General features: G+C 55.4%; 1 protein-coding gene across 1 annotated transcript in view; it reads left to right on the top strand.

Annotated features, from left to right (window-relative positions):
* SND1 (staphylococcal nuclease and tudor domain containing 1) overlaps positions 1–23169 on the top strand; it is a 475599-nt gene that overhangs the window by 245745 nt on the left and 206685 nt on the right. The window contains exon 14 of the mRNA XM_045027292.1: positions 18121–18193. Coding sequence (XP_044883227.1) covers positions 18121–18193 — 73 coding nt within the window. The remainder of the gene's footprint in view (positions 1–18120; positions 18194–23169) is intronic.

Genomic DNA, 23169 nt, shown 5'->3' with positions numbered 1-23169 from the left:
CCCTCCTTGTAACACCACTCCCTCAGCCAACTGTTAATCGTCAGGATTCTCTCACCCCTTTGGCGCCCTTCCCTAGGGACAGGTAGGATCCCACTGAAGATCACCTGAGCCTCAATTTCCTTAAGCGTCTTACCCAACCTGGCATAGTCACCCTTGATCCTGTCTATCGAGAATCTAGCAGTATCATTCGTTCCCACATGAAGGATGACCAAAGGGTTCTTACCTGCTCCTCTTAGGATCCTTTTCAACCTCAGGTCCACATCCCGTATTTTAGCGCCCGGTAGACAGCACACCCTTCTGTTCTCCGGATCGGCCCTGGTCACAGGCCTATCCAACCTTCTCAGTATGGAGTCCCCAATCACGTAGACCTGCCTTTGCCTGGGGACAGTGCGGTCCTCTAACCTATCCCCCGTTCCCCCTGGTTGCAAGCTCCTTCCATTCCTATCTTCCCTTGTGGTTCCCCTTAAGCCATCCTGTAATCTCCCCTGACCCAAACTTGGTGTTGCCTCCATAGACTCCTCCCCTCTATCTATGGGACTGGCCGCTCGTCTCTTTTTCCTTGGCCTCCCACCATCAGCTACCATATTCTTTACCCCTTCCTCATTCTCCAAGCCTTCAAACCTGTTCCTTAGCTCAATTTCCCCGTCACTGGCTCTCCTTTTCCTTGGCCTGCTTCTCACAGTCACATGCTTCCACCGCCCATCCTCCTCGTCTGGTGGTCCCCCCTCACTGGCCTTAGCCCCTGCTCCCACCTGTGCCCCTGGGCGTTCCCCTTCAGTTACTGCCTGCCATTGCTCCATCAGCTGCTCGAACCCCCTTCTATTCTCTATCAGGGTTTCTACCTGCAGCTCTAGGCCCTGGATCTTTTCCTCCAGCAGCTCTATTAGGCGACACTTCATACATACATAGTACTGCTCTGGGTCCCCTGCTAGAACCAGGTACATACCGCAGCTGCTGCATGCTCTCATCCTTGGTGTGTCCTCTGCTGCTTGGCTCATGGCTGCTGCTGTCCCGGCCTCGCTCGGTGCTTGTACCTAGGGAAACACAGGGGACACGGCGCGGCCCCCTTCCTCCTCCCCCTGCTAACTCCCACGCAAACTCCCCTGTTAGCAGCTCTGTTTGCTGCCTCCTGTGCCGCCCAAGCAGCTCCCATCACCTGCATCCCCCAGCCCCGAGCAGCTCAGTGAGCCTCCTGGTTTGTATTGCTGCTTCATGCCAGGATCCCAGAGCGCTTGGCAAACATTACAAGAGGCCACCTGGTAGGTGTACAACTGGGGATAGCACCTACCGAATGGGGAAACTGAGGCACGGTGGTCGAGTTACTGAAGCAGGCAGTCTGGTGAAGCCTAGGGCCCGGTTAAACCCCATCAGTTGGAAATGTCCCCCTGAAATCAAAGTGTGGGCGTGTCCCCTCTGCTGTTTGGGGGTTCACTCCCACCTGCTTGTGCCTCCTGGTGGTGATGCACTGAGGTGTCCATCGTGCCGCCCCCAGTCTCCGAGTAGAGAGCTGGCGGGTGACTCTGCTTCCAGCAGTACAAGCATCAGGGTCTTGTCCTTCCACTGAAGGGCCTGGGAGCTGTGGAGCAGGGGGCGAGGCGGGGGAGGTGTTGGAACTGTTGATGGGATCAGTGTGTGACGAGCAGAAAGGGAAGGGAGATGCCGATGACTTTTAGGGAGCGGGGGAGTGGGTCCATGCCTTGGAAAGGCTTGCTGGAGCTCTGCCGAGCTGTGAGATGGTCCCTGCAGCCTATGGAAAGTCTGGCCAGGATTCGTGGCCCTTGCCATGCTGCTAAGACCCTTAATGGGCCCTGGCGACCAGCAGCGAAGGGGGCGCAGGAGGGCGCTGGGGAGTGGAGGGAAACGGGCTTGCTCGGGCCAGGTGGACCCTGCCTGGCTTTGCAATGTCATGGGGTCCTTGGCTCCCTGTACGTGGCATACAATCAAAACCTGTTCCGAACCTATGGCAGGCCCAGGTGGTTAGGCTGGAGAGTGTCAGGAAACCCAGGCAGGGAAATTTTGTGGCGATCAAAGGCACTATTAGGAAATCCAGAGTGAAGGTCAAATTGAAGCAAACCGCAGCCTCCCCTGGCAATGCCTGGCATTACTGCTGGCCTAGGGAGAACCCGGCAGCTCGGGCACTTGGGCTCCTACTCACGCATGTGCCAGGCCTGGTGTCTGCACCAGGGGCCAGATTCTCACTGCTCCAAGGCCCCTTGTGAAGTAGTATCTCACTGATACCCGTGGGGAGGCTTGTGCCACTGCCAGGGCGGTGTGAAGGGGCTGTAGTGTAGACAGCTCATTAGCACAGCTGGCGCAGGTCTGAGTGACACACGGCTGGTCGCAGCCCCTGGAGCCGAGCCTCCCTGCATGGATAAAGTGTCCAGTGGCTTGGTCGGCTCAGGCCGCCTTTCTGGCAGACTGCGGCCCGCCCAGAGAGAGCTGCTCCAGATGCTTGCCTAGGCAAATGGAATGCGAACAGCAATTGCTCCCTGGTCATTAGGAGCCTGCTGGCGATCCATTACACAAGTGTCATTAGAGGCAGAGGGAGGTGGTGAGCCTGCCTGTCCACACCACGAAATTGCAGCACTGACGCGCTTGACAAGCACAGAGGTGAAGCAGTGTCCCAGTATCAGAGACGTGTGCGTATGAAACCAGTTATCAACCCAGTGCTCTGAGGCACGTGTGGGCTTCGATCGTGCCCAGCATGCAGAGGATGAAGGGCAGATGGGAGAATGGGGGCGTGGATCAGTACAGTGGCTTTGCCAGAGTCCTTCCAGTCCACAGCCATAGTCTGCAGCCTTCTGTCAGCCCTGGGAGCAAGACGCAGAACCTGAAATAATACAGCGGGCACAGCTGGACCTGCTTGAAGGAGCAAAGGATGGCGTGGGGGGCAGCTGGCATTGCTCTGGGGCAGAGTTAAGGAGGATGAACAGAACAGGGAGGCTGGTATCCCTCTGGGGGCAGAGCTGATGAGAATGTGGGGGTCGGGTATTTCTGGGCAGAGTTGAGGGGGGGGAGATGCTGGTGTATCTGGGGGCAGAGCAGCCTCTAGTAGCGCTAACATCTGAGGCTGTGCTGAGGTTAATCCTCTAGGCTAGGGGTGGGGAAAATGAATGTAGGGCAGGGGGTTGGGGTGTGGGAGAGGGTGCGGTGTGCAGGAGGAGTGTGGCGGGGGCTCAGGGCAGGGGGGTGGGGTGGGGGAGGGGGTGCGGTGTGCAGGAAGGAGTTGGGGTGCAGGAGGAGTGTGGGAGGGGGTGAGGTGTGCAGGAGGAGTGTGGCGGGGGCTCGGGGCAGGGGGTTGGGGTGTGGGAGAGGGTGCGGTGTGCAGGAGGAGTGTGGCGGGGGCTCAGGGCAGGGGGTTGGGGTGGGGGAGTGGGTGCGGTGTGCAGGAGGAGTGTGGCGGGGGCTCAGGGCAGGGGGTTGGGGTGTGGGAGGGGGTGCGGTGTGCAGGAGGAGTGTGGCGGGGGCTTAGGGCAGGGGGTTGGGGTGTGCAGGAGGAGTGTGGCGGGGGCTCAGGGCAGGGGGTTGGGGTGTGGGATGGGGTGCGGTGTGCAGGAAGGAGTTGGGGTGCAGGAGGAGTGTGGCGGGGGCTCAGGGCAAGGGGTTGGGGTGTGGGAGGGGGTGCGGTGTGCAGGAGGAGTGTGGCGGGGGCTCAGGGCAGGGGGTTGGGGTGGGGGAGGGGGTGCGGTGTGCAGGAAGGAGCTGGGGTGCAGGAGGAGTGTGGCGGGGGCTCAGGGCAGGGGGTTGGGGTGTGGGAGGGGGTGCGGTGTGCAGGAGGAGTGTGGCGGGGGCTCAGGGCAGGGGGGTGGGGGGGGGGAGGGGGGGCGGTGTGCAGGAAGGAGCTGGGGTGCAGGAGGAGTGTGGCGGGGGCTCAGGGCAGGGGGTTGGGGTGTGCGAGGGGCTGCGGTGTGCAGGAGGAGTGTGGCGGGGGCTCAGGGCAGGGGGTTGGGGAGTGCGCGGGGGTGCGGTGTGCAGGAAGGAGCTGGGGTGCAGGAGGAGTGTGGCGGGGGCTCAGGGCAGGGGGTTGGGGTGGGGGAGGGGGTGCGGTGTGCAGGAGGAGTGTGGCGGGGGCTAAGGGCAGGGGGTTGGGGTGTGCAGGAGGAGTGTGGCGGGGGCTCAGGGCAGGGGGTTGGGGTGTGGGAGGGGGTGCGGTGTGCAGGAAGGAGCTGGGGTGCAGGAGGAGTGTGGCGGGGGCTCAGGGCAGGGGGTTGGGGTGTGGGAGGGGGTGCGGTGTGCAGGAAGGAGCTGGGGTGCAGGAGGAGTGTGGCGGGGGCTCAGGGCAGGGGGTTGGGGTGTGGGAGAGGGTGCGGTGTGCAGGAAGGAGCTGGGGTGCAGGGGGAGTGTGGCGGGGGCTCAGGGCAGGGGGTTGGGGTGTGGGAGGGGGTGCGGTGTGCAGGAAGGAGCTGGGGTGCAGGAGGAGTGTGGCGGGGGCTCAGGGCAGGGGGTTGGGGTGTGGGAGAGGGTGCGGTGTGCAGGAGGAGTGTGGCGGGGGCTCAGGGCAGGGGGTGGGGGAGGGGGTGCGGTGTGCAGGAGGAGTGTGGCGGGGGCTCAGGGCAGGGGGTTGGGGTGTGGGAGGGGGTGCGGTGTGCAGGAAGGAGCTGGGGTGCAGGAGGAGTGTGGCGGGGGCTCAGGGCAGGGGGTTGGGGTGTGGGAGGGGGTGCGGTGTGCAGGAAGGAGCTGGGGTGCAGGAGGAGTGTGGCGGGGGCTCAGGGCAGGGGGTGGGGGAGGGGGTGCGGTGTGCAGGAGGAGTGTGGCGGGGGCTCAGGGCAGGGGGTTGGGGTGTGGGAGGGGGCTGAAGGCAGGGGGTGCAGGAGAGGTTCAGGGTGCGAGCGCTGGCCCAGCCCCACTCACTTGGAGTGGCTCTGGGGTGGCAGCGGTGCGCAGCAGGGCTAAGGCAGACTCCCTGTCTGCCATGGCCCCGCACCACTCCCGGAAGTGGCCACCATGTCTGGCAGTGGCTCCTGGGGGTGGGGTGGGGCAGGCAGCTCTGCTGTGCGCTGCTCTCGCCTGTGGGAACCACCCCTGAAGCTCCCATTGGCCGCAGTTCCCGGTTCTCGGCCAATGGGAGCTGCGGGGGGGCGGTGCCTGCAGGCGAGGGCAGCACACAGAGCCCTCTGGACCCCCGTCGCCCAGGGGCCGCAGGGCCATGGTGCCGGCCACTTCTGGCAGTGGTGCGGGGCCAGGGCAGGCAGGGAGCCTGCCTTAGCCTCACTGAGCCACAGGCCAGACTGAAAGCCCCAACGGGCCGGATCTGGCCCCCGGGCTGTAGTTTGCCCGCCCCTGCTCTAGGAACCGTATACTCTCCAGGGGTCCTCGGGATGTTTTGGAGTCAGGCACCGAACCAGCCAGCCCAGCTGCTCCCTAAGCGCTTCCTGGTCGATTATTTCTCTCTGAAGCCTGGTGTCCTTCATGCGCCACCAGTCAGGACATGGCCTGGCTGCTCAGCCACCTTGTCGATTCCCCTGAAAGATGGAGCTGGAGAGAACTCGCTGGGTCCCATACAGCCCTTCTCCCCGGCTACTGCAGCCTCAGTCCCTAGAGGAGTCATCTCAGCGCAGCCTTAGCTACTAGAGCCTCCGTAATAGTGCTAGTGAGCTGTCCCCGCTGGCGGTGTGTGGGAGGAGATCAAACACAGCGCAGCCGTGGGAGCCGAGCCCAGAGTCTGTGGGGAAGTCTGGTTTGCTATTCCCTTTCCTTTCCTTTCCCTGCACTAACCAATTCCTCTGCTTCCTTGGTGTGTCTGCCTTTAAATACTTGTCTCCTGTTCCTCCTTCTGCACCCTTTGTCGCCCTTACCCAAGCTAGGCAGAGTTAGCTTTAGCCCTGCCCGCACAAGTTAATCCATCCAGGGCCCCCCCACCCCAGGTGTGCAGTTTTATGCCTCCGTTGGCAGCAGCAGTGAACATGAGCTCCCACCTGGATGGCATGAAGTGGTGGTGGCAGTATTAGGGTTTGGTTTCTGTTTCTGCTACAGCCATGCTGGCATCCAGAACCCCACGTGCATCTCAGCTGACGGTATCCCCATCCCCCTGCTCCAGCCTCTAGATTAGAGGGCATTTGTTTTCCCTGAAGTGTCACCAGTTTTAAACATAGGGCCACCAGGGTCTGTGGGACACAGGCTCAGCACCGTGATCTGTAGGTCCCTGGCTGGCTGGCTGAGGAAAGGATCACACGTCTCTTCTCCTGGGGAAGCTGATTTGAAGAGACGCCTTGAAGAGCAAATACTTGGCTGCTTTTTGGGCCTCCACTTTTCATTTGACCCTATAAAGACAGAGAAATCCACGTTGGTTTCGTTCGTTTGCTCTGAAAGGAACTTGGAGGCTGAACTAACCTGTGAGCTCTCTGCTGCGTTCCTGCTTGATCCTAGGCAAACTGCTGCCGTGTTTGTGCTGGCTCTGACTGCACGGAGATGGGGTAAAGCGGATTCTTTCCTCTTCGGCTTGCTGACTGTGGAGGCTTTCCAAGTACGGTTGGCTCAGGGGCTCTGGGAGGTGGATGAGATGCCCCGTGCAGCAGGGAGTGAAGGTAGCATCTGCTGCTAGAGGGGGAGCTGTGTGCTTGGGATCATGCTCTAACGCCGGGCTCAGGGGAGGGCGTTGACAATGCTTTGCACTTGTGGAATGTTTCCCAGCTGCGGATATCAAAGTGCTCCCCAGTCAGTTGAGTCTTTAAGATCTTTATAAACCTAAATCTTCCTGATAACTCTCAGAGGAGCCTTCTCCCCGTTTTACCGACAGGGAAGCTGGGACGCACTTGCCCGAGGTCACAAGGAAATGAGCGTCCGAGCTAGGAATAGAACGTAGGTCGGATTCCCCGTGTCACGCTGAACATCCAGCCCCTGGTTTCTGTCGGACTGACGAAGACAAGCCAGGGCTCTGAATGCAGGCTTCCCGCCACAAGGGTAGAACCAGGCCTTGACGTTCCCAGGCCCAACCGACAGGAGCTGGAGCTGGGACTGGGGCTGAGGCTGGTGATAGAGGGCTGATGGAATTGTCCCCGAACGAGCATTCAGAGTGCAGGCTAAACTTCAGAGAAACCCAAAGCTGTACAGGCATGGCAATGCGCTGCTGAGGCCTCCAAACAACCTTAACTCTGCCCCAGAGTGACACTGTGCAGTCTCCATACCAGTATAACGAATGTGTATTGCAGTTTGTGAGCCCTGATTCAAGTGATTTTTTTTTAATTCTCTTTCTCTCTCTCCCTTACACCCTCCCCCTCCCCGCAGTTCTTTACTTCATGATGTCCCCACCGGGGAGAGTTCAGGTTTGCATTCAGCAGTAACTCTCATGGGTCTTTGGAAATGAAGCCAGGTTCTGTTACATTGGTGTGAATCCAGAGTAACTCCGCTGAAAGGAGTTATTCTGGATTGGCAGTGGGACAACTGAGATCAGAATCTGAACTTCCCTCTGGGCATCTTTTGGGGCAAAGGCAGAAAGGATTGTGACTTAACAGCTCCTTCAAAGAACTGCGTCCCTAAAAGCCCACCTCTTCAGCCCACTCTGGGAGCCAGCTGTTCCCTGGGGTGGTATCTGAACCCCCAGAAATGACAGCCACCAGGTGAGTCTTGGGGGCCATAAACACAAATGACGTATTGACCTCTGCTTTGGAAGAACTTGTTCTTCTGGAATAAGATACCGTCTAGTGGGGACACTCCACCTCTAAGCTTGGCAGGACTCTCACGATTTCAGTGTGTGAAGCTGTGATGAGTCTGGCTCCTCTGAACAATTCTACCACCCTGAAGCATCAGGGAGTGAGTTTGGGTGGAACACGGTAGGCAGCTTGCTGTAATAACTCACTGCTAGCAAGTTTAACAACTTCTCTTTCAGAAATGGAGCAGGTAGCTGCTTTCCGGCAAACAGCCATCTGCTGCCAAGCCACTTATCCCTGGAAGCACTGAGTGACTCTGATTTCTAAAAATCTGTGCCTACCATTTAACAGGTTGGCCTGTTTTCCACTGCTTCCAAATGATACCCCTCAGCAGACTGATTGCTCTACAAAGCCTCTGTAGGGCTCTGAACCTTTCCCTTGTATTTTATGATGATCACGGCCCAGTCTGAACAAAGGCAACGCTGCGTGTCTAGGAGCAGCCATTAGCGGGCCCGGTAGGGGAAGTTTGAGAAGTCAGGAGCTTTTATTTTGAGTCTAAGGGCTGCAGAAATCAAGGCCGAACCCAGAGAGGGGGAGAGCAGGGAAAAGGTGTGGGTTTTGTACCAGGACTGATCTGGTGACGCTTCTCATTTGTAGTCCAATGTATAGAGATGTCCATCGAGTGCCTGGGTCTGGGGAATGAAACATCATTAAAGCAGATGTGACCATCTTGCTGGCAACAGCAGGAAACCTCTTTAAACAGACCCCACACCATGCCCATCACTCCGCCATGATTGAAACAGAGGCCTTGTTTGTTGCCCTGGTTCCAGCCATCGATGTCACCCACAGGCAGGGGAGCGGCGGTTGGGTCTGTTGCAGCTCACCCCGGTTTCAAGCAGTGATAAATGCAAGCTCTTGTACTGGGGCCATTGCAGCGGTGGTGGAATTGAGGCTAATTTCCAGCCTAGACAATAACCCACAGACACAAGAGTAACATCCCCTCCGCCCCTAGTCCATTAGCAGTTCTGAAAACACAACACCCAGGAGGTCAATCCTCTGTATCCAGCAGCTGGAGAGAGCAGATGGGACTGGCAACAGGCTGTGAAGGTCAAGCAGCCTTCTGGGGCCAGAGTAATGGGGACGTCAGTTCCAGAGCTGCCCCAGGTATTCCAAGCCAGGAAAGTTAGTGAGAGCAGAGCATGGGGAGTAGCAGTGGTAGAGGACTTCAGCCACATACGGCTTTATAGGTCAAAGTCAAGCCCTCAAATTGCCCACGGATACGCTCAGAGATCCAGTGTAGTTGCTAGAGTCCTGGCCTGGTGTGCGCTCCATGGCTAGTCCCTGCAGGCAGGGAAGGTTGCTGCGTTCTGCAGCGTCTCAGGAGTGGCCCCGGGCAGGACGCATCGCCGCCGTCCTCTGTGAAAGTCTCCAAGGTTCCGCAAGGCCCAGGTCCAAGACGAATCGCGCTGAGCATGGGCACTTTGCCCACCATGCCCCCTGGGTCTCTGGAAGCAATGGGTGACTCCTCACCCAATAACTGCCCTTGTTGGACTCTCCAAGTCCTTCCCCAACCCACCAGCAGGATTGGGCTCATTCAAGTGCCTGGGAGAAGCAAAGGTGCCGAGCCGTCTGCGTGCCGGCAGTACGCTGCTGGCAGTGAGGCCCCTGGAACTTCGACGGCTTCCCCAGCGGCCTCGCATGTTGAACGGGGAAGGTGATTGTGCCCTGAACCCTTCAGCAGAGCCCTGGTCACGGTGGCTGAGCAGCAGCCCCGCACCATGCCCTGGGATCTCTGCATGGAAAAAGTCCATTTCAGAGTGGTGTCCCCACCCCATGCTGGGAGCCTGTGACTGAGCCATCAGAACTCCATGGCCAGATGACAGCTGAGAAACCCAACCTCTTCCCATTATGAGGAGATGCACTGACGGAACAAGTGCAGTCTCGGTGCTTCCTCTGGCTGGGAACTACGTGGGCCAGGATGATGGAGGACGACTCCTGGAAGTGCTGCCTCCATCTCAGTAATGTTATCTAGCAAGGGCAGCTTGGAGCCAAGTTGATAGCTGTACTCCTTGCCTGCCCTCAGATTGGTCTAACCCAGTGGGACATTCGCCTCATGCCTGCTTAAATCTCCCATTGCTGAGACAGAGGCAGTGTGGCCAAGTACGTAGACCAGAGGGCTGGGAATGCCTCAGTTTCCCTGTCTGTAAAATAGAGAGTGCTGATTTCCTTTACTCCCGGCCTGTGAATGAAAGGCATGTGTCTGCCGTGTAACACCTACGGCAGTATAACAATAGCCGTCTATTTGGGAAATTAAACAAACCCCACTTTGCCTCATTAAAAAGTGTGGTGAGCTCCCCCTGCTGGGCTGCACGGAGCAATTAACAGATACGCAGAGCCCTGCTCCTTTCCTGCTGACATCACTGAGGCCGGTGCAGCGAGAGGCTGACCAACAGCAGCCATAATAAGCTTTTGCTCCGCTAGAAACACCTGGAAAATAAACTTGGCATTTGCAAACGGAAAAGGACAAACCTGTCAGGGGAAGGAGCTGTTCCAGGCTTTAATAAATGTGTGTGTTACCCTTTAACCTGCCATCTGTGTTCAGAGACCTTTCAGTTCTGGTGAGCTTATCTGGGGTATTGCTTGCATCTTTCGCCCTCTTTCCTCTCCAACAACAACAAGTGAGACAAGCTGCAAATTACATGAAAACTTTATAAATATCCCGGATGGCTTCTCATGCAGATGCGTTTGCACGCAGTCCACAAAGGTGATAGACTAGATGGCAGAGCGACGTTGGTGTTATGAGTGTGGTGCCCCAAAAGTCAGTAGCTCTTCAGCTCCACTGCAGTTTAACTTGCCATCCTTTTCAATCACTTCTTACAGGCCCTTGAAGTACAGTTCAACCAGGAGTTAATTCAGGGAAGCCCTGTGGCCTGTGCTGTACAGGAGGTCAGAGCAGGTGATCACAATGGTCCTTTCTGGCCTTGAGATCTACAAGATTAATTTTAATTGTTTTTAATATCCTGGTTTTTAAGCCAATGTTGGGTGGGTCTTAAAACCATGGAAATGTTGGTCTGGAAGATGCTTTGAGAGGTCATCTAGTCCAGCCCCCTGCTCTGAGGCAGGATTACGACCAACCTGTTCTTCAACCTCTACCAGGGATACTAGGTGACTGTCCCCGTGCTTAACTATCCTTGTCGCCAGAAAGTTTTCCTAATATCTAAGCAAAATCTCTCTTGCTGCAGAGTAAGCTCATTCCTTCTTAACGTACCCTTTATTCTGGACATGGAGAGCAACTGATCAGTCCTCTTTATAACTACCTTTTACATATGTGAAGGCTGTTATCAAGTCCCCATTCCACCTTCTCTTTTCTAGACTAAACATGTCCAGTTTTTTAACCTTTCCTCATAGGTCAGGTCTTCTAAATCTTTCATTGTTTTGGTTGCTCTCCTCTGGGCTTTCTCCAATTTATCTACATCTTTCCTAACGGGTGGTGCCCAGAACTGGACACAGTACTCCAGCTGAGGCTTCACCTCCAGTAGATCTGGACAGTCACCTCCCCGTCTTACAGAAGATGTTCCTGTTAACACACCCCAGGATGATACTAGCCTTTTTCTCAACCGCATGACATTGTTGTGTGTCATTCAATTTATGATCCACTAGAGCCGCCAGTTCTTCTTCGAGATGTGTCCCCTTATGAGTGTTTCACGTTAGGTGAGCTAGCGTCCCTGCCCCTGGGATGGGAGATCTTCAGTAGCAGTGCCCATTGGGCCACACACGTACTCCTCCCCATCTCGCACCATGAGCGGCTTCTGTAGTGCCATGCAGTCCAATTGCCCTTACTTCCTTCTCAACCCCCCCGGGTCTGGGACGGAATCCCTAGCAGAGCCCTTCATGGGCATCATTAGTGTCTGTAGTGGCAAGAAGTTTCTGTTCAAAGTAGATGATAGATGCTTCCTCCCTTTATTTTCTTCTCCCCAAAAGTCCGCCAAACCCAAACTTTTCTTTCTGTTCTTTCCTCTCCATTACCTTTTAGCTTAGTGTAAGTTCTTGCATTCTACCCTACAGCAAAGTTCTCCCTGCACAGGGTTATGCCCGGCTCCCCCCGGTTTGAGGTGCCTCACCTGCCGCAAGGCCATCCCCATGAGTGACGGCCACTCACGGTGCATTTGTTGTCTGGGAGAGGGGCACGTACCAGAGACGTGCACCCACTGCCTCAAATTGGAAATGCAGGCCAAGAGGCCTGTGAACTGAAACACAAATTATGATGGAAGGCTCGTTGTGGCTAGACCCTGACTCCTGATACCGCTCTTGTGCAGTGGTTTCCATCAGCACCGTCATCTACCACCCCACACTCACCGCACACTGTGAGGAGAAAGTCTTCAGTTCCTAGTCAGGATGACAAGAAACACCCCCTGAGGTCAGTGGCCCCCACATCTTCTGGAGTGAGACCTAGCTCCTTTCATCACCCGAGTACCTCCAGTACCAGTATTATCAGTAGGTCGAAGGAACCTAGGAGGGCAGGATCACATAAAGGGGGCACTGACAAAGACAGGTCAGAAATCTCGGTTGGTACCAACTACCCCATGGCTGAGCGCCTCGGCACTGGTGAAGCCCCTGACACAGGCGAAGCCCTTGGCGCCACCTATTGGCTACTTGGTAGACTTCAGCTGAGCTTGGCACTGACCCCATCTGCACTGATGCCTAGACCTCCTATGGCACCAATGCACTCACATCATGCATTACCAATAATGATCATGCTGGTACCACAGAGTTCAGGTTCCCAAGAGACTTGGTGGTTTCTGAAACCGCGGTGTCGCTGCTTCTCCATAGCAAACTACCAGTAATTCATAGAATATCAGGGTTGGAAGGGACCTCAGGAGGTATCTAGTCCAACCCCCTGCTCAAATCAGGACCAATTCATGTCTCTCCTGCAGAGATGCCAATGATACCACACACTCCCTCACCACCTAGAACTGCCCCCCTCTTCTTTAGTGAGGAGGATTGCTCAGTTACACTGCACACCCCACCATCATATCAAGGGATGGCACAACATGAATCCTTTACACCCCCTCAATATCAGGACTCTAGAACCAAGCCAGGTCCTTGTTACAGGCGCCCATGGATGCCACCCCATATGCCTGTTTGCCCGTACAGGGACCTGTGGGTGGCATACAGGCAACACTTTCCTCAACTGCCACTGATCAGAGGAACTGACATGCACCCTCTTCATCTTCCTCAGTCTCTAGGCCCCTCAAACCAAAGAGAGCCTTTCGAGGAACATGAGGAAGTGGTCACACCACCGGCCAACCTCTCCTCATCCTCCCCAGATCATAGAAGAATCATAGAATATCAGGGTTGGAAGAGACCTCAGGAGGTATCTAGTCCCGACTCCCTGCTCAAAGTAGGACCAAACCCAACTAAATCATCCCAGCCAGGGCTTTGTCAAGCTGGGCCTTAAAAACCTCTAAGGTAAGCCACCTCCCTAGGTAACCCATTCCAGTGCTTCACCACCCTCCTAGTGAAATAGTGTTGCCTAATATCCAACTGTGACGAAGTTGGAATGTTCTTAATGTTTTCTCTGAATACGGTGTTGGTGCCTCAGTGTCCCCTCTGCAGTTCTTAATATCTAGGTGGTGGAATAAGGGGGTGTGATTGCTGCAGAGCAAGGGGCCAGTGCACCTAAATGCCTGGCACTCTGTCTCCTAGCAACTAATGGCCTGGGCCCCTTCTCTGCAAGGTGCCAACTGAAGGTGTTGGAGACTCAGGGTATGGCTACACTTGCAAATTTGCAGCGCTGCAGCAGGGTGTGAAAAAACACCCTCTGCAGCGCTGCAAATTGCGGCGCTACAAAGCGCCAGTGTAGTCAAAGCCCCAGCTCCCAGCGCTGTCCGTTATTCCCCACAGGGAGGTGGAGTATGGACAGCGCTGGGAGAGCTTTCTCCCAGCGCTGGCGCTTTGACTACACTTAGCGCTTCAAAGCGCTGCCACGGGTGCGCTGCCGCGGCAGCGCTTTGAAGCACTAATGTAGCCATAGCCAAAGAGATCAGGTGGCAGCCTGTCCCAGGAAAGGAACTGAGCAGAGGAGGAGGGTCTGGAGGGGGTGTCAGTCTGGAGCTGGCTGGGGACGAGGAGTGAAGTGCAGACGTAGGGGTCTGTCTCGCTGGGCCCCAGAATGGACCCGGCCGAGGGGTCTGGTTCGCGCTACCCACAAGCTCTGTTTTAGACCATGTTCCTGTCATCTAATAAACCTCTGTGTTACTGGCTGGCTGAGAGTCACGTCTGACTGCGAAGTGGGGGTGCAGGACCCTGTGGCTTCCCCAGGACCCCGCCTGGGCGGACTCGCTGTGGGAAGCGCATGGAGGGGCAGAGGATGCTGAATGCTCCAAGGAGAGACCCAGGAGGTGAAGCCGTGTGAGCCTCTTGCCCTGGAGCCAGTCTGATCCGAGGGAGAGGCGGCTCCCCAAAGTCCTGACTGGCTTTGTGGGGAGCAGTTCCAGAGCATCGCCCAGGGACTCTGTGACACCAACCTAGATCTCGCCCACTGCAACTTGAAACCATCACTCCTTGTTCTGTCATCTGCCACCACTGAGAACAGCCGAGCTCCTTCTCTATGGAACCCCCTTTCAGGTAGTTGAAAGCAGCTTCAAATCCCCCCTCATTCTTCTCTTCTGCAGGCTAAATAATCCCAGTTCTCTCAGCCTCTCCTTGTAAGTCATGTGCCCTTGGGATGCCTTTATCATCACATGGAATGCACCTCTCCTCTATGCCTTTCCACCTCTTCCGCTACTATTCAGGGTGCTTCACAGATGCTAGTAAAGCAAGCTAGAGTCATTCTAATGGCCCCAACAGATACGGTACCTTATCTCTTGCACATGGCGGTTTGCCCTCCAATAATCCTACAGCCAAATCCACACCTCCTCTCTGAGTGCAGGCCAAATTCTCCATCCAAATCTGGAGATTCTCCACCTGAAGGCATGGCTCCTTCATGGTTCCATGCTCCTGAGGTGACCTGTTCTGATGAGGTAAAAGGTATCCTTTTAAATAGTAAATGTTCAACCGCACGCCATCCTTATCTACACAAATGGTAAAGATTCCAGACTTAGTGCGACACCAAATGTGTTTCAGTGCTGAGGGCTCCTTTTACCACTCATGCTGGACTACATCCTTCAACTCAAGACCAGGACTCTACTTGAGCTCCATTCGTGTACACCTGGCTGCCATCACTGCATTCCAGTCTTAAGATAGAAGGTCATTTGGTTTTTACCCACCTGATGACCCAAAAATATTCCTCAAGGGCCTTCACAACTTGTACCATGAAGTATGAGACCCCACCCTGCCTTGGGATCTCAGTCTCGTTTTACGCTCCCTCACAAGCTCCCTGTTTGAACCCATGTCAACCTGTTCCTCCATGCACCTGTTCATGAAGACTGCCTTTCTCGTAGCCATTACATCCACCTGCTGGGCAAATGAAATTGGTGCCCTCATGGCGTCCCCCCCCAACCTTCTACAAGGATAAGGTCCCTTTATGACCCCTCCTGAAGTTCTTACCCAGGGTGGTATCATCCTTTCACCTGAACCAAGCCATTCACCTTCCATCCTTTTTCTCCAAACCACATGGAAACCAGCGTGAGGCCATGCTACCCTAGGCGTTGGCCTTCCACCTCGAAGGAACTAAATGGTTCAGTTACCACGTGTATTCCTCTCTGGGGCTGAAAGATCAAAGGGATCTGCCATCTGAAACAGAGACTTTCTAAATGGATCTCCGAGTGCACCCACCTTTGCTACCAGCAACATAAACTATGGGCCTCACTGGGCATTCGAATGCATTCCACTCAATCGTTGTCCACTTCCATAGCCTTTCCAAAGGACGTGCTGATTATGGACATTTGTAAGGCAGACACCTGCGCATCAGACACATTCATACAGCATTATGCGATCACCCACGACTCACCATCAGATCCCATATTAGAATGCACTGTCCTGTCCTCATTGATACGATTCAGACGCCCCAGCTTCCCAGCTAAGAGCACTGCTCTACAGTCACCTACAGTGGAGCGACTGTATGGATACTACTTGAAGAAGAGGGTTAACTCACCTGTGCAGTAACTGAGGTTCTTAGAGATGTGTTCCCCCTATAGGTCCTCCACTACCCACTCCCCTCCGCTTCAGGGTTCAAACATGGACTCGGCGGTAGAGCAGGAACCTCTGTTACTGCACAGGGTGAGCAACCCCTCTCATCCTTTTCAGCAGTGCTGCCATCTAACCAGTTGTTCCTCATTTTATAGTTGTGCATTTGATTTTTCCTTCGTAAAGGCACTGTGGCAAGTCAAAGTGTGAATCTAGAGCACACCGGCTTGCCATGCAGTAATGTTGGGTGTGGACATGGCAAGTGCCAGAGTAGCATTCCAGGACACTGGGGTAGGTGCCCAGCAGGGGGTGTTACTGCATGGTAAACTGGTGCGCTGTGGATGCATGCCCTGCCTTGCCACAGTAACGTGCCATGGAGATAAGCCGTAAGTGAAGTACTTTCACTAGTCTGTATTGAATTTCCTCTGACTGATTTCAGATCAGCTCCCCGGTTTTTCAAGTTCGTTTTGAATTCTAATCCTGCCCTCCAAAGGGCTTGCAGCCCCTCCTGGTTTGGTGTCATCTGCAAAAGTTATAAGCATTATCTCCACTCCATTATCCAGATCATTAATGAAAATACTGAATAGTCTCAGACCCTGGCCTGACCCCTGTGGGACCCCACCAGATGCATCCTCTGGTAGTGAACCAGCGATAGCTACTCTTTGAGTGCGTGCATTCAGCCAGTTGTGCACCCGCCTTCTGATAATTTCATCTAGACCACTTTTCCCTAGGTCGCTTATGAGAATGTCGTATAGGACCGTGTCAAAAGCCTTACTCACATCAAGCTGTATCACGGCTACTGCTTCCCTCTCTTCCCCATCCCTGCATCCACTAGGGTGGTTATGCTGTCAAAAAAGGAAATTAGATTGGTTTGACATGATTTATTCTTGACAAGTCTGCATTGGCTGTTACTTATCACCCTATTATCTTCCAGGCTTGTACAAATTGTTTGTTTAAATTTGCCTTCTGGTGTTCAAGCTTTCAGGGGCTCATGTTTTCAAGCTTTTCTCTGGAACCACAGGGCTAGCAATTTCTGTATGTGAGAATCTCACATGACTCCAGGAGTTGGGTCTTTACATAAAACCCCAAATATTGCAAGACTTGCAACACTGGTGGAGGTGGGGGAAACAATTTGTCTCCGGGCTGGAGCATTCGGACTCCGAAGCTCTTTCATTCAATATTTATAAAATACAGAGCTGCAACTTGCCTGAAGTCCATTTTTAATACATCACACAGCCCACGGTTGAGCTAAGGGATTTGCTACAGGAGGGAGTCGGATAGCATCTGGACTTTCAGGAAAAGGAACGGCCTGGATGAATCTGGCCATTTAATAACACTGTAGCTCTGAAGGCTCCAAGGTCGGCTGTATCTCCTGCTTCCGGGTGAAAGCTGGTGTGCAGAGGAATCTCTTCCTTGCCCCCAATAATTTGCCATGTTGCAGTGTCATATGCTGGCTGTTGCCACAAGCAGGAGACTGGGCTGGGACCCTTATTTATTTTATTTGTTGTTTTGCATTCGTGGCTAGGAGCCCCAGTCATGGAGCAGCACCCCATTGTGCTAGGTGCAGCACAGAGACAGACTAGTGGTTTGTTCTGGCATGGCTCGGGGCTGGATATTGGGGTCTGAGGTTTCACAGATGCCTATCCCAGTAGGGTCAGAAGGAGGCGATTACTTACATTTTAGGTGTGCATCATATTCCTTTTGAATTGTGGGCAAAGCTCCCTTCCCTATAGATAAAATCTGCTAGCCAGAGCTCGGAGCTAGTACGGCTGCAAGGCGGCAGGATACCGGAGCTGAGGGAGAGAGGAAGAGTGCTGCCCAGGCTGGACTGAGATGATCTGTCGTGGCAATTCTTCTTTTCCTGTTAATATGCTCTAATAGTTATGGCTTCAGATGGAATTGAAAATGGGGCTTCGTGTCACTTCTGTAGCATTTGCTAATTTTTGTGGCTGTTAAATGACTTCCTTGTACAGTGTTGCTTCATTCAGTCTACTTATCTTATCTTCTTTTTCTTTTTTACCTGGGAGGAACGTATTTCCATTAGAATTGGAACGCTGGCTGCGTATTTTGCATTTAAAATATTTCACGTGATTAAACGCTGAAAGAAACATTTATTACTTTTGATTCTCCCCGGCGTGCTCTTCCTGTTGATTCCTTCCCTTGTGCAGGGAACAAAGCCATTTAATTTGGTAACGTCTACAAATGTTCTCTCTGATCAGGTACATGCATAGCTCAGGTGAGCAGCTGAATACCAGTAATTGGGATTAGCAGGCTAACGAGCGCGTCTGGGCTCCCCTCACGCACGGTGCCGAGCTGTCGGTGCCATCCGGCGTGCGCAGTGCAGATGGCACAGCTCGCTTTGCTTTCCCACGCTGATTATATTTTGTGTTTGTTTTCCCTCCAACAGGGCTATCAAGAATGGCAAAGGATTGCACAGCAAGAAAGAGGTGCCAATACACCGGGTGGCCGATATCTCTGGGGTAAGGATCCGCATGGTTCTGCCCATGCAGCGTGGCATTATTATTAGCTCTCTTGTGGTAGAGCCTAGGGATACTGCTAAGGGCTTATGAGCGCACAACCTCGTAAGTTGCGACGACATGGGGGTATAGCAGACAGCGGGGGGATGCCAAAGAGCAGTGAGATGACTGGAGACAGCGTGTCAGGCTGTGGTCTCCACACCGAGCCCTCTGCTGGGCCTTGAATCAGCATGCTTGCTGCTGCTTTATTGTTGGAGGACTAGCTCGGACTTCCTCAGGGTGCCGCAGCGTCTGGGCCTCTGGCTCTTTCCCATCATGCTCCGGTGCAGAGGTGAGAGGGTGGCTACTGAAACATACACTTGTGGTGCAGCCCCAGTAGGGGGCTACGGGCGAGATCCTGGCCTGATTGATGATTATCGTTTTAAATGGGAAGAGCCCTCGGATTTAAACACAATTTGCCCTTTTCAATTCCCTTGTGTGTTGCAAGCGCCTTTTTTCCAATTTGCCGGCGCGCTCGGCTCCGCTCTTCGCCCTGCAGCCGCCCTGCGCGCCGAGGCGGGAGCGGGAGGTGTTGGAACGCGAGCAGCGGCACCGAAAGGGTTGAGGCCTAGAGAAAGGAAACGGGCTTTCTTTGTTCGGTGGCACAGTCGGCGCGCTTGCCTCGTGCTGTCCTCAGGCTGGAATTGCTCGGCGCGCTTGCGGCCTGGAAAGGGGAATGAGAAGGCAAATAGAATAAACGCACGTAACCTGGCACATTGCTGCCTGCGCACTGGGGACTGTGTTAGGCGAAGCAGTCGATGTGGAAATGGGCCCTGCGTTGTCGCAGGGCTGCGAGCCAAGGAGAGCCCTGGGGCTGGTTGGCCCTGCAGCCTGGTGTCTGCTTCGAGGCCTGCGTGCAGTAGCCGTACTTCTGACTCCACACAAGGATGTCTCGGGGGCCCATTGGTACAGTTCCTCACTTGGCCAGCAGGGGCGCTGTTGTGTGGCAGGAGCCAGAGCACAGAGTTCTCGGCGGCGTTGCTATCCTGGGGGAGTAGCAGCAGTGCCGCCGCCGGGCTGGCTGTCCATTGGAGTCAGCTGCATTGGGGCATCCCGGGGCAGCTATGCAGCTGGCTAAAGCCAAGTGATTCTCAGCAGTGCCTTGTACTGACGTACCGGCTCAGGAACCTGGAGTCGCTGGTGGGTGTGTCATTGGCCCCGTGTTGATAAACCAGCCCAATTCCTGTCAGTCCTACCGAGCAGTCTCTGCATGCAGTGTGCCTCGCCCGTAATAACTCAGGGCAGCTGGGCACGGCCCCCGAGGGGCTGCCATGGTTGAGTTTAAACCCCATGTCACTGAAATCCCAGGGCATGGCCTTGAAAGGGGGGGGTCCCTTTAACATCATGGCTGAGGGCTCCAAGGTATGTTAATCCCATTAAAGTCGGCTCCTTCAGGGGTGCAGCCTAGGCCAGGTATCCCTTAGATTGAAGTCTTCTCCATGCAGCCTGCCCCTGGCCTTCGAGCCCCCTACCTGCCCCCTCCCCAAGGCAGAGAGGGGGGCGTTCAGTCCAAGTGCTGTCTGCGGAGGCCTGCATACAGGAGGGGAGCGGGGACCTGGATAAGAACCTCTGTGGAGCTGATGTGGACAGAAGGGCCCAGTCCAGAATCCACAGGGCCCTCTTGAGGGGGCCGTGGGGGCAGCCCTGTGCAGCCTGCTCTGGGTCTCGTTCGTTATTGAGCAGAGGCATCCCACAGCTGCCTGTGCTGGATGGCTGCTGCGCTTGGACGGTTTAAAAAATACATGTTGGTTAAATTGTCCATAGGAGCAATTTAAAATCCCAAGTAAAACCTGAGACGTAAGGCGAGGCCAACATTTCAGTCGCGAGAGCTGCCGAGTTTGACCTTGTCTGCCAGGATCACAAAGGGCTCTCTTTAAAATGCTGAACTCTTGTTTGCTGCCTCCCAGGCTGGGAGATTTAGCGGCTTTCCTTCCCTTCGTGAGCACGTGGGTGCGCTCTCTCCATCGCCGGGGGTCCGTGTGCGGTCAGTGCAAGGCTCAGGGCCCCCTCCTCGCACCAAACCCCCGTGCTTGTGACGGTGGACAGGATTCTAGGGAGCGCCTGTAACTTGATAGGTAAAACATGCAGCCGCTTTGCAGCGGATAAAAGATGGGGCCCCACAAATAAAATGGGGGTCATACATCACTGCGTTATGACGCTTTGTTAATCTTTTTAAATCTTTAATAGTTTTTCTTAAATTGATCCCGCTCTTAGTTAGCTGAATGTCAGCAGTTGCACGGCGTGATGAATGTTAGTGTGTGCTGAGCTGACAGCGTGTGCTCTACTGCTGCCAAAATAATGGGATGTGAATTAGCATCTGCGCTCTCCTCTGGCAGCATGGGCATGCGCCCCCAAACTGAGATCACAGCCTGGGAGGTGTCCTGCAGTGTCCCAGCTAACACACCCTCTCCTTTGGCCAGTGCAGGAGTATTCCCTGCTGTGTGCACCCGGCTTAACCCAGCCCGCAGCTGCAGGGCATGTGCTGCTTCCCCTCCCAGTGCAGAAGGTAGCACAAGACATTGGGGGTGTGGAGAACTGCAGGGACCTTGCTCCTTCCGGCCCCTCGCCATGCAGGATTCTTGCTAACATGAGCGGAATTGGGGTGATGCAAGGGGAGGCGTTGTGGAGGGCTGCCAGGGCACCCATGTGCTGGTTTGGTTTTGCAGCGTTATGGCAAGTGCACAGTTGTGTTTTCAGTCTGTTTGCCCCTTCACCTCCCCCTCTTGGGGGTCATTCTCAAGAAATCAAACTTGGCACTTGGAACAAATAGCTCCCTTCTCGGGGAGGCTACCCGGGAAGCTGGCTTCCCAGCAGGGCCTGGGTGATAACGCTAGGTTAGCCTGCTGCGCCATCAGCTGCAGTGTTGTGTAACAGGGTCCGTCCTCGCGGCCTGGCTCTGGTGCGGAAACAGGCAGGAGGGTCACACGAAGTGTGGTGGTCTCCTCGGTGGCACTGCCTGCCTCGCTGTGCGTCTCTTGCGCTGATGCCCACGTGTGGCACTCAGACCCCCCTCACGTTAATTTGCTTGCAAGAAATTACCAGCTCCATACTCCAGTTGAGGTCACCTAAAGCCTCCCTGTTCTGTTTCTCGCCCACGCGATGCTGAAGGGGGTGTTTGTGTGCTGTTAGTGGCTCTCCCTTCAGCGGGGGCTGTAAATACCCCACGAGAGGTTTTACGCTCTCCTGTTAGCACATGGTGTGTGGCATGTTTTGCAGATAATCTCATTATTCTGAGTTGTACAGGCTGTCGGAGCTGTCTCAGTGAACCAGGCCGTGGCCTGGAGAGGCTGCTAGCATCCGCAGAGCAAAGCCCAGTCAGACCTCTCACCTCCCCGCCCCCCCATTTCCAGCACCCTGGCAGGAGGTGCTGATTAAGATGGTGCCTGGCATCTAATTGCTGCCACGAGTAAATAGCCCGTCCGCCCTCTAGCGCTGCCTTTTAATCTGGGATTATTTCAAGGGAAGCTATTCGCTGGTGGCGCTGTCCTGGGCGGGTCTGCGATTGCTGCTGGAATATCTGCATCACCATCCGGTTACCTTAGATTGGGGCTTTCCCTGCCAGGGCAGCGCCTGCCTTCCACAGCAGGTGGGGAGGGGCAGGGTTGGGCGGTGGTGGCAGAGCAGGAGAAGCAGCAGCGTTGCTCTGTGTGGTGCCAGTGCTCTTTCCGCACTAGCTTGGCTGCGGCTCCGCTCCCCGGCCGCCTGCAGTGCCGCTCTCCGTTTCTCCTGCAGATGCTCAGCGTAGAGCCCACGCTGCTGGAGCTCCACCTTGCTCTGGCAACACAAACGAATGAGTTACGGCCTCGGGGAGAGGAGGGCCCTGCTCATTAGCACAGGGAGTGGTGGGCTCCAGAGCCATTCCCTTCTCTCCCCTGCTTGCTTTGCAACGGTCAGGTCGCTGTCCCGTTGGCTGGGAGCTCTGGTGCTGGGGTTAGAGAGGCGGGGCCGTGCTTTCCCTCAGGCTGGTGACCTTGGAGTCTCCTGCCACCCTTGAGCTCTCCTCTGCCCCTGCCATTGCATGTTCTGAGAGCCACCTGCTCTCACCCCCGTGCTGCAGGCATTGGCTGGCGCTGAGGCACTCGCTCCTGCGTCTGCTCCCTCCCACAGGTGACTTGGCTCCTCACTCCAGCCCTGCTCCGGGCACGCACCATCCCCTCACCCTCGTACCAGGGTGCCTGGGCCTGCGTCTCCTGGCACCCTGTGCCATTGCTGATGGGGAGGGGAGGGGCATTTTGCACTCACGGCTGTAGATGCCTGCACGGGGCGGGGGCTTTCTGGTCTTAAGTGGCCATCTACCACCCTGATCTCAGCTCCTGCCACCACTGTCGTGCGTAGCCCTCCCACGGGGCGGACAATCCCACCCCACTTCCCTCTTGCAGCCCTGCCACAGCCTGTCTTGTACCATGTTATCCACCCTGTACCACCCTTGATGCCTCCTTTGCATCTCCCATCTCTTCCCCCTCCACATCCTCTTCCGTGCTGCCCTATTCCCAGGGCACCAGCCTCCTCTGCCCTCTTACAGGCTCCGTACTAACCCACACCAGCCCCTTGCCCTCTAGACCAGGAGGGAGTCTCCCAGGGTACGTCTCCATGGCAAGCAGAAACCCGCTGCAGCGCTAAAGATGGCGGGTTTGAGCTGGAGTTTGGGCTCTGAACACCCCCTGCACCCCATCCCCCCAGCTTCAGAGCCTGAGCCCCAATGTCCATACAGCTGTTTTTAGCACCCTAGTACAGTCCCCGGGAGCCTGAGTCCTGGGCTCTGTGGGTTTCTTCTTCCCGTGGAGACAGATCTCAGGGCATCTGGACTCAGCTGTGCCTGGTTCAGGGGGGAAGGGTCTGCCCTGCCCGGCTTGCTGGCACTCGACAAGCCTCCATTCTGCTCTTTGCTGGGTCCATCCTTCAGAGCACCGCGTGGAACCAGCTCTTCCCAGCGATCTCCC

This window comes from Mauremys mutica, chromosome 1 (genome assembly GCF_020497125.1).
Source record: "Mauremys mutica isolate MM-2020 ecotype Southern chromosome 1, ASM2049712v1, whole genome shotgun sequence".
NCBI classification, from domain to species: Eukaryota; Metazoa; Chordata; order Testudines; family Geoemydidae; genus Mauremys; species Mauremys mutica.
Note: the sequence above shows the minus strand (reverse complement) of the source record. Positions and strands in the feature narration are given on the sequence as shown.